The sequence below is a fragment of the Elaeis guineensis genome, unplaced genomic scaffold, assembly GCF_000442705.2.
Source record: "Elaeis guineensis isolate ETL-2024a unplaced genomic scaffold, EG11 Super_Scaffold_1000045, whole genome shotgun sequence".
Classification (NCBI taxonomy): Eukaryota; Viridiplantae; Streptophyta; class Magnoliopsida; order Arecales; family Arecaceae; genus Elaeis; species Elaeis guineensis.
This window is the reverse complement of record NW_027332425.1, coordinates 1260517-1272441: the sequence shown is the minus strand read 5'-3', so window position 1 is coordinate 1272441 and position 11925 is coordinate 1260517. Positions and strand designations below refer to the sequence as shown.

General features: G+C 36.8%; 1 protein-coding gene across 1 annotated transcript in view; it reads right to left on the bottom strand.

The window, feature by feature from the left end:
* Window positions 1-583: 583 nt before the first annotated feature.
* The window catches only part of LOC105034973 (uncharacterized), a 28115-nt gene continuing 16773 nt past the window's right edge, over window positions 584-11925 (bottom strand). The window contains exon 4 of the mRNA XM_010910340.3: window positions 584-877. Within this exon, the coding sequence (XP_010908642.1) occupies window positions 709-877 (169 nt within the window). The 3' untranslated portion in view covers window positions 584-708. The remainder of the gene's footprint in view (window positions 878-11925) is intronic.

The following is an 11925-nucleotide window of genomic DNA, read 5'->3' as shown; positions in this document are numbered from 1 at the left end:
CTAAAATTAAAATAATCATTGATAAAATTTGATAGTATAAGGTAAATATATAAGTACAATAAAAAGATATAAATAAGTAAAATATATGAAAAATAAAAAAATATTTGAATTTTCTTAAAACTTTAATGAGGGATAATTTTGTTAACATAGAAACCTATCTCTTATACGTTTCATCCATCCTTGCTTACATCCTTCCAAAATTAGAAGGATACAAATTGATAGACCAGAGTGGATGAACAATTCTTCTTTTTCATCTATCTTTTTTAAGATTTTTTGAGTTAAATAATGAATAAAAATTATCCATTCTTCCAACTTCATCCGTCCTCCCTCTTATGACTCCAACGAAACACAAAGTAAGACATCTTGAAAAAAAAAGGCTAGAGGAAATAGTTGCAAATTTGGGGGCAAGTTGTGATTCCACCATCCCTAGGGTTTAAGTTACCAGATATCCTATTTTAGAGGCATTCTTGCATCCAAATGGTATAGGGAGTGGGGAATGGAGAGGCTTCCTCATTGGCTATACTTTTTTCTCAGCTTTTCATACTCCCATTTGTTTCAGATATCAACCGGATAGGACAGCATGAATCCAAACAGGGCCTTGGTCATCGACTATATAGCCATGGGGTATCATCAAAATTAAAAACATTGCATAAGATGTGAATCCGGGTATCAGCAAAGTCCTAAAAACTGAATAGAATGTGATTTTCATTAAATAGTAACACCTTCATCTATGCCTATGTTGCTACCGAGATGTTTTGAGCTGCTTTCATTCTTCACATCGGTCATCTCCACTTCAACGACAGTTCTATTGACTGATTTCTCATGGTCCAACCCCATCATTTTGATCCTTGCCTTCTGTATGGCATGCATCTCACATCTGACAAACAAATAAGAGAATTTCAAACGCATAGGATAACTTCATTCCAAGTGAAGCCATATTGAGACAAAAGGGTGGGAAATATGAATCAACAACAAATTGCTAGAATTTATTACATTCACAGTAGAGTTGGCAAGATTTTGTGCTGAGCTACATGAGAAGGCCCGATGTGGATGAAAAGGAACTGACAGCATATGGATTCACATTCCGAAAAAAGAGAAAGAAAAGCCATTTTCATGATATCAGTTTGTTATTATGTGTGATTCTGTCTAACCAATTACAAGTAAAACATCTAGTTGTCTTCAGTGATAACCTGCCAGGCTTGCCCCAGAGGCATCTGGGACATGGTAGACAGGCAATTTCAAGTGCAGAGACATTTTATGGGAAAGAAATCAGATTGCTGACCATCTAGAAGACTTAGATTCTCACAGTTTAGACTATATGATTTTGACTCCAGGGCTTCCAAGAATACTAATAATTTTATTGCGGGTTAATGTTTTAGGTGTTTGTCTTTGAATGGTTGTAATATGTTGGCTTGGTTGTTCTTCTACCAATAAGAGAAAAGGTTTAATTGTCGAAAACATACCCTCTACAACAGTACAATTCAGTTAACGTTAATCAGAGAAACCAAACTTTCAAATGTTATTATGTAAAGACTACCTTGCAGGGAACAAAAACTCTTGAAATATGTGATTTCTTCCTTGTTTATTTATAAATCGACAAATACCTATTACCAAGAGAACATATTTCTGAGTAAGCAGAGAAGCAGGAGATTAAGATAATGCAGGTAGAGGCCATGAAGGCTGAATGATCATGGTAAAAGCCATGGGGCCAACTATAAAAGGTATACCAGAAGTAGGTGCACCAATCAGACAGAGGACCACTGTTGAAACCAAGGATTCAATTTCCCATCCATACACAGCTATATCTACAATTTGTACTGCTCCAACAGGTTATCGGCATGACAAATGGGGTGAATATCATGTAACATTCATGCTGGACCATATCCTTGGATACTGGCCAACTTTTGAAGTTTCAGCCAAACCACAGGTCCTTTTGGCCAAAATAAATTAGATTCAACCAGAATCAAGCAGAAACTCACCCCCTATATATCAGTTTCAGCTGATCTAGTTTCAGTATTTTCAGCCAAAATAGACAGTTTTGGCTGAAATTAACCAAATGTAACCACAGATTCATTTTAAAAGTTTCATTTTGTCATTTTGTTTTTTATTTAAGGACCAGGCTATGAAGTGTCAATTGTAAGGAGTTCTTTCTTTCTTCTTGTTGAATTAAAGGTTAGATGATTAAAACAAGCTTTGATGGACCATCACCTTCAAAAAGGTCAGTACTTTAATATTTAATAAAGATTAGAATGAAGAGTCACCAAAAAAGGAACTAATGCATAAACTGAGCACAATTTATAATAATAGCATTTTCTCTCGTATAAAATGAATATAACATTTGACATCACCATGCATTTAACTGAATAACCACCAAATATCAAAAGTAGAAAAGATGACCAAACTCAATACATTTGCGAGATCTTCTAAAATTTGTATAGAAAAAGACTCTTGAATACACTATGCACTGAGAAAGCTTCAAATAAATTTCAAACAACTGAATTTGAAGAAACAAATAATATACATATTCACATCCCAAAACCATTATACTCTGCGCTGCACTTATATCCAATATTAACCTCTGCAAATACTAGCAAAACTGTACGATCAAAGAATCTTATAACATAAAATACTATTGTTTTGACGACTTTTATTAGCTTCTCTATGTTTCTTTTTTTTTTTTTCTTTTTCTTTTTTCTTTTCTTTTTTTTTTCTTTGCTTCAGAATGAAACTACTGAAACCTTTGCAAATTCAAAAAAGTCACAACCATATTAAAACTACAATTAAGTTTTAAAACCTTACTATTAACAAGAATTGACAAATATCAAACTAGCGCAGATCAATAGACCGAAAGATAAAATCACATGCTTGTACTCTCCTAACCAAATCAAAGAGTCATGTTTCTATGCAACATACTTTGGAATCCTTCCCACACTCTGTTGTGCTTCCTAGAATAACTAAAATAAAATTAAATATATTTAAACATTGGTTTCTATTGTATAAAAATTTTGCATGTCAAATGGAAGATTTTATCATGAATTTTGACATTTTTATTGTACTTATACACAAAAACAGGAATAGAAACATGAAATGTACATGATAAATAGAAATTAGAACAAAAATGTTAAGTTATGATCCAAAATTTTATAAAGACTAGTCAAATTTTATATGTAATATGCTTCACATACTTCTCTACACCATTATAATAAAATTAAATTGATTATGCTTGAAAATGTTAGACAATCAAAAACTAGTTATAACTCTTTTTATAAACCTGCATTTTTTCCACATCAATCCATGCCAAGTGTGACACAATGTACAACGATACCTTGTACCATGCCAAATCTTGAACAGCAAGAGCATGGTACTGAATGTGACCATTATGTGCTAGCAAAACTAGTGCACATCAACCATCTAGCTCTACCTCAAAACATGTGGTATCATTTAGCATGTGTTCTATGATGCCAAATTCAATAGACATCGTATCCATTTTGTGGGAGGAATATAATTAGGTTCTTTAGAAAAAGCCTGCTTCCAGGGTTGTAATGGCACAATAAGATGATCTGCTCATTACTGTCTCACCATTCTTCCATCATCACCCACTTGGTTTCTCTTTTAATATTTAATTTTTCCTCACATATGGCACTTCTAGATGGTATTCCATCTTCTGTATCTGATAAAGAAGAGGGTCAAGTCTCTCCAACTTATCCTTTGTTTGATAGACGATTCAAAATGTCGAGGTGTAAAGGCTTACCAACCAAGGGTGGGTACAAAACATCCTATAGAGGATCATGCCAACAAAGAGCATTGTATAGATATAGCCCATAATTCCATCAGTCAATGGCCTTTTTTGGCATCCAAAATCTGCTTTTTTTAATTTTTTTCATATTTTATTTCTTAATGCTTTGTTTTTGCAAGGTGAGAGATGATTTGAGTTTCTAAAGACATTAACACGATATGTATCACACAATTTAGAACCTAAAACACATTTAAAACATTTGACAAGCAAAGAAAGAATACATTTATAATATGCATTGCTAATGCCTTATATACTCATCGAACTGCACTGGGTCATAAACATGTGTGATATATGTAATCTGACTTAGCTAGCATATGCCTTAGCTAGCATATGCACCAATACTGAACCCAATAGAATGACGAGCTGGTATGGAGTTGCGAGGCTGTCTAAAGGGTACAGTGATGAATCAAGCTGCCCACCATATGGAGGTGGTGGTTACATTTGTCTAACATAAAACTATCTGTCGTAGAGCCGATTCTTGGATCAAATTTTTAGCAAGAATTGCAGTCTTGTACGGCACTGAATGCCCCATCCAGTCAGCCTTCTCACAATCCCCCATCCCAAGAATTACAACACCAAGCCAAATAAAGGCAAACACTCAAGGCAAATAGAGAAGTCCCACGTATCTCTGTTATTGCAATTCCCACATGATCTGGATACAAAAGACCTATCCAAAGTCTCTGAATCTCACTAAGGAGACACTCCCATAGCTTGCTGCCAAGGACCAGCATATACAGAGATTATATAGACATGGTGGACAACTCCCCCAACCGCTAGGAACTTTCCAAAACCGCTGTCAATCACTGTTAACTGCTCCAAGAAGTTTGGACAACTCCAAGAAGTTTAGAACTGCTGGAAACCATCTAGTATCTAGACTCAAGTCCTGTCGCATAGGTCCCTCATCACATGGCTCATCTCGCCATGCATCCTATGGCACACGCCCATGCATCCCGCCGCATGCTGGGCCACCGTCCCGTCGTGTGCTTGATCGCACGTTCCGCACTGCGCACCCATGCGTCCCACTGCTTGCCTAGCCGTGCATCCCACTGTACGTCCCGAAATGCACATCCGCGCATCCCACTGCTGGCGCCCATGCATTCGGCCAAGTGCCTCCGCACCCCACGCACTCGATCCACCCACATGCCCTACGGCCTAGATCCTTTAGCCTGACTTGAGCGCATTTTGTTTGAACCTAGCATGTGCACTCATTAGGCTAGACACGCGTCTGCACGTGCCCAATCTTGCATGCACCTTTGCCAATGCCGATGCATGCTTTATCTTGTCCGATCATCCGCATACCAAACCAACTAATGGTGCCTTGTTGTAGCCGAGCCTCAACCACGCTCTTGCCCATCCCAGGTTAGCACGGTAAAGGCATCAACCCATGTAAGCCACTAGCGAAGGTCTAACACTATCCCTAATGAATCATGACTAACATGAAAAATATCATGTGCGTACACTATGTGAAGTCACTCAGGATACTCCAAACATCGAAGATGGACCAAGAGTTGGATAGATGCTGGAAAGACAAAAGGAAAAAAGGTTACCCACTATAGTGAAAGAATTGAATGCCTAAACACTGAATCAAGCGAAATCATCTATACTAACATCCACAACTAGTTGTCTCCATCCATACCTATATTCATCTTGATAAGGTTATTAGATGTATATCCTAGAAGCCAAGTGTTGGCTGACACACTTTTATTTTATGACACATATTTGTAGTTAAACTATTGATTTAGTTAATAAAGAACATATTTTCTTTTTCCATTCAAGTGTTATGTGTCTTTGAATCGTCCTTGGAATTGATGTTATGATACATATTCTCAAGTATTAAGAATTAGAGACATGTATAATCGATTCCTATATTGCTCTCGATCATAGGATAGTCATGAAGACGGTGATCCATCCAGATAGACTGACGCACGGTTCGCTTCCTTCGGGATAAATGAGTCTCGAATCTACGGTGTAGAGATACTGAGCGGTAAGTGCGGATAGTTGTTATAGAACAACTAATACTGAGCGTGACCATACGAGAGATCAGATGGATTTCTATCCAATCGTCAGTGATCATCTTGATGCTGTAGTTATGAAACTGATCCTTTGAACTGAGGTATCACAGTTGCTCACAGTAAGACTGCTGTAGTTTAACTACACATAAGCATTAAGTCAATTATGAGTTTTTATAATGGATGTTCGCTTCAATTGGTTGAGCTGTGAGAGCAAGATGTGCATCTAGATGGCATCTATCGACCTTGATACAAAGTAGTCCTATTAGAATTGAGAAGCTGAGTCCACAAATCTATGACCATAGTAGTGTGATTGATAGAAAAGAATTTTCATTTGGAAACACTATTGGACTTGAACTGATCAGATCTATCATATGACTAATGATGAAGTTCGATGATTTATTCATAACCTGCCATCTAGTCGAGACTCACAACAGAGAGACTGTATCACACATTAACTATACCTAGAGATTCTATTTCGATTCTACTGGTTTGTCACTACATATTACTAGATGTCACTGATGGATTGTGAGAGCTCTATAGGATCGTTCTAGATCAATGATCCTTATCAAGTTAAAGTGGAACAATTCTTACCTACTGAAAGAGGTTTCAGTGATACCTATGATAGAGATAATAATATGTCTCACTACCGATCAGAATTGAACCTATAGGGTCACACATCAAAGGGAGAATATCTAGATTAGGTTAAATTGGGCTTATGAAGCATCAATTTATATTGATTTAGAGAAATCCTATTGGATTCATGTTAACCTTACTAGCATCTGGATGAACCCAATACCTCTTGTGATCGGTTTACTTATATGATAAGCTTTAGTCAATTTCTACATCCGGTGATAGTGATCACCGAATCTGCAAGCTGCAAAGATCTATCTATGGACTAAAGTAGGCTTCTCGAAGCTGAAATCTTCATTTCGATGATGCGATCAAATCGTTTGATTTCATCAAAAATGAAGAGGATCTTTGTATTTATAAAAGGATCAGTAGGAGCACACTTGTCTTCCTCGTACTGTATGTAGATGATATCTTCCTTATTGGAAATGATATTCCATACTGACTTCGGTCAAAGCTTGGTTGTTTAAAGAATTCTCCATGAAAGACCTAAGGGAAGCATCCTATATCCTAAGGATAAAAGTCTATAGAGATAGATCTAGAATGATGCTTGACCCGTCACAAAAGCTGTACATAGAGAAAGTGCTTAAATGGTTCAGCATAGAAAACTCCAAAAGAAATTTGCTACCCCTTAGATATGGTATTCGACTCTCCAAGACAATGTCCTACCACTTTTGAGGAGATCGAACGCATGAGTAGGATCCTTTATGCTTTGTCGATAGGGAGCCTCATGTATGCCATGCTATGTACTCGACCTGATATTGCTCTTGCTGTGAGTGTCGCGAGCAGGTATCAATCGAATCCAAACGAAGAGTATTGGATAGCTGTGAAGAATATCCCTAAGTACTTACGAAGGACTAAAGATTTGTTTTTAATCTTTGGAGAAGCATTTGAATTGCGGATTGAGGGTTATACAGATTCGGACTTCATGTCGGATCCCGATGATAGAAAGTCTACATTGGGATATATGTTCATTTGCAATGGTAGTGCAGTTAGCTGAAAGTGTTCCAAGCAGAGCATCATCGCAGATTCGACCACAGAGGCTGAGTATATCGCCGCTTCGGATGCTACAAAAGAAGGCTTCTGATTCAAAAAATTTGCCACGTAACTTGATGTAATGACATCGGATGCCATACCACTATACTTTGACAACAATGGAGCCATAGCACTTGCTAAGGAACTCCAGTTTCATCAAAAATCAAAGCACATTGAATGGCGGTTTCATATCATACGCAACTACCTTGAGAAATAATATGTCGAGATGCGAAGAGTAGACTCCACAGATAACGTGGCAGACCCTCTAACAAAGCAGTTGAGCCAATCCAAAATGAAAGCTCATCTTGAAAAGATAGGACTTAGATTAATAGCCAATTAGCTTTAGTCCAGTGGGAGATTGTTAGATGTATGTCCTAGAAGCCAATTGTTAGCTGACACATTTTTATTCTATAACACATATTTGTACTTAAACTATTGATTTAGTCAATAAAGGATAATTTTTTTTTCCATTCAAGTGTTATATGTCCTTGAATCGTCGTTGAAATTGATGTTACGATATATATTCTCAAGTGTTGAGAATTAGAGGCATGCATGATCGATTCCTAAATTACTCCCGATCATAGGATAGTCATGAGGACGATGATCCATTCAGATAAATCGATACACGATTCGCTTCCTTCGAGATAGATGAGTATTTAATCTATAGTGTAAAGATACTGAGCGGCAAGTGCGAATAGTTGTTAGAGAACAACTAGTACTGAGCGAACCATACAAGAGATCACATAAATTTTTATCCAATCGTCAGTGATCATCTCGATGCTGTAGTTGTGTGACTGGTCTTTTGACCTGCGGTGTCATAGTTGCTCACAGTAAGACTGCTGTACTTTAACTACACATAAGTATTAACTCAATTATGAGTTTTAGTGGATGTTGGCTTCAAATGGTTGAGTTATACGAGCAAGTTGTGCATCTAGATGGGATCTATCGATCTTGATAGAGAGAAATAATCCTATGAGATTTGAGAAACTGAATCCACAAGTCTATGACCATAGCAGTATGATTGATAGAAAAAAAAATTATTTGAAATCACTATTGGATTTGAGCTGATCAGATCTATCATATGACTGATGATAAGATTTGACGATTTATCCATGACCTGCCATCTAGTCAGAACTCACGATAGAGAGATTGTATCACACATTAACCATATCTAGATATTATATTTCGATTCTGTTGGATTGCCGCTATATATCGCTATATGCCATTGGTGGATTGTGAGAGCTCAATAGGATCGTTATGGATCAATGATCCTTGTCGAGTTAGAGTAGAATAGTTGACCTATTGAAAGGAATTTCAGTGATACCTATGATAGAGATCATGGTATGTCTCACTACCAGTCAAAATTGAATCTATAGAATCACACATCAAAGAGAGAAAATCTGAATTTGTTAAAATTGGACTTATGAAGCATCAATTTATATGGATTTAGAAAAATCTTATTGAGTTCATATTAACCTTGCTAGCACCTGGGTGAATCCAATTCCTCTCGTGATTGGTTTGCTCATATGATAAGCTTTAGCCAATTTCTATACTTAATTTGAACTTAATTGAATTTGATTCAATGACCTCCAATGGTTAGATGTTTAATTTATAACTTGGATTAAATCAAGAAAGATTTTTTTGATTTTATTCATCTTGATTTGATCAAGAACCCTTGAAGTGAATTTGTGAAACCATGTGGATTGATTTGAGAACTTTTAATTGGATCCCATATGATAGGATGCCTAACACTAGGTGTGAGCATGGGTCAATAACAGGTGGCCCCATTTACTTAGTCCAAGTATTTTAATGCTAGGACTTCTAATATAATTAGGATAAGGGATCTTAATTTGATTAGGACATCCTTATATTGTCTATTTAAAGGACCCTAACCATACCTCTCTTCATATGACACCTCCCCTCATCCTTACCGCCACCCTTACTGTGCCCAACGCCTCCCCTTCTCTTCCTCTCTCTAGCCCACGCCCTCTCTCTAGACGTCCCCTATTGGATCAAGAAGAGAGGTGGGCGGCATCCCTTTGTTTGGTGTCAAGTGTTGGCGTCAAAATTGTTGGCTTCATCTTCTTTATCTCAAGTTGTTGAGAATTTGTTACAATCACTTCTTGATTGTTGTTCTTCTTGATTAGTTGAGGGATCAAGAAAAGGTCTTGGCTTCTTCAAGAATCAAGAAAAAAATATCAAAAGGATTCAAGGATTATTCTCTATCCAAGCTTGATTCAAGCCTATTCAGGCTTTAAGTTCAAGTGAGTTGTATCAAGAGGAGCTTATCCAGATTGGCCATGTGGATACACGTATAGACAAGACGCTTGTGCTGCTAATTCAGAACCTGCTCAACCCCAGATCCAGGGATTAAATTGGATTCAACCTCAGTTATAGATTTGAAGCAAAGAGAGCGATTCAGATATGTGAATTGATCATAGACTTTTCTTTATTCATCCTAAAATCAGTTTATGTTAATTTCAGCAATATAAACTAGATCCATATGTGCTTTCATATGATGAATGCATGCTTAGATTGGAAGTATTTTAATCTATTTTTTCTGTTGTATTTTGAATTTAAAAATTTTTGAAATCCATATGCACTAGCACCTGTAAAAAATTCAAGTGGTATCAGAGCCACATGTTCATATATATGAAAGTAGCATAAAAATTTTAAAAATTATTTTTAAAATTCTAATTTTGGCTCATACATGCAATATATGTGTTTATGTTCAAATCTGAAAAGTGTTTTAGTTCTGATTTTTACTCATATATGCGATATATGAAAGCATGCATAGGTGAAATTAAATTTCTGCGATCTGAATTTTTCGTATATACGATATATAATGGTATGTCTAGATCTGAAATTGATTTTTGAAAAATTTAAAATTTTTTATGTACATGATATATGATTACATGCATATTCTGAAAGTATTCGGAATCAAAAACTTTTTATATAATGAATTTAGATCTGAAAATTATTTTTATGATCTAAAATTAGTGGGTGCATGAATCGTTAGGCATGGATAGTTTTGCATTAGGATTGCATCTTAGGTTATGATTAAATCATATTGGATCGAAATCGATGTAGCTATTGATTAAACCAAATCAAGTGTTGATTTAGGTTAGATCAATTGAACTTATGATTCTGCAAGTTTTGTAGATTGAGTCGATTAAACCCCATATGTAGAATCGAGTCAACTTAAGGACCTAATTCGGCTTTATGGCTCGAATCCAATTCACCTAAGCTGACTAATTGAAACCAATAAGCCATTTGGTGTCTCGGACAAGTCTCGATCGGTGGTTTTTCATTGGGAGGCTACTCACTTAAACAATTAAACCTACGACGAGTTAATGACATACCCTCCCACCGATCTCACTAATCTAGCCAATTGGATGATTGGGTTCATTAGTTGCTAAGGCGTTTTGGTTTAGCCCATGCCAATTAAATCGGTCATGTGATGACTGATTAGATGATACCTGACATAAACCTCTTTAATCAATATTAAGTCTTATAGTCTTCCATCGTTGTAAAAGTGCGGATATAGTACTGACATTGACTGTTCTCGGCCGATTACATGGTTCAGTTGCATCGAGAATACACAACCACTCTATTAGCAAAGAGTTGCTCCAGGGTGAAAATAGGGTTGGACCCAATATGTGTTATCTGAAAAACTCAATAACGACTTCACACCTGTTTGTGAACGGTGGGTCTAACTTAACTAAGGAGTGGGACAATGTGTTATCTGAGCTCTCATGACTTAGAGACCATGTCGCTGTAATATGCTTAAAAAAGCATTTGAATAAAAAGTTGCCTACGCATCGGTGTACATGTCATCAATAACTGTTAGGTGAGGTGCACGGCATCGGTGGGACCGCAGCATCCACTAGAAATCTTACATTGATCGCGTCGGATTTTCGCTTTCCAACCGAGTGTCAAAATCCAAAACATTAATGAGAGTCTATTTGCATCTAAAAATCCATAGAGCAAATATAAATTTAAATACAAATATCTAACTAGAATCTCTACTCTCGTAAATAAACAATGTCGGCCTCTAACCCTCTAGCCAGCATCCTTGAAACCTGCCGTCTGACTGGCATAAATTTTAAGAACTGGTTCAGAAATCTCAAGATAGTCTTGACATTCGAGAAGATTGGGTATGTACTCGACCAAGATGCCCCAACCTTACCAGCCCATCCTGCAGCAAAGCAAAGAGCTGCTCTGAATAAGTGGACAGATGATGACCTTAGGGTAAAGTGCTGTGCTAGCTTCCATGTTAAACGAGTTGTAGAGCCAGTATGAGCACATACCCATTGCCCGTGCCATGATCATTCACCTGCAAGAGTTATACGATGAACAGAGTTGGATTGCGCGCTTCCAATTGTCCAAACGATTATTTAACATGAAGATATGCGAGGGACAGACAGTCCACGCTCATTGTATGATAATGATCAA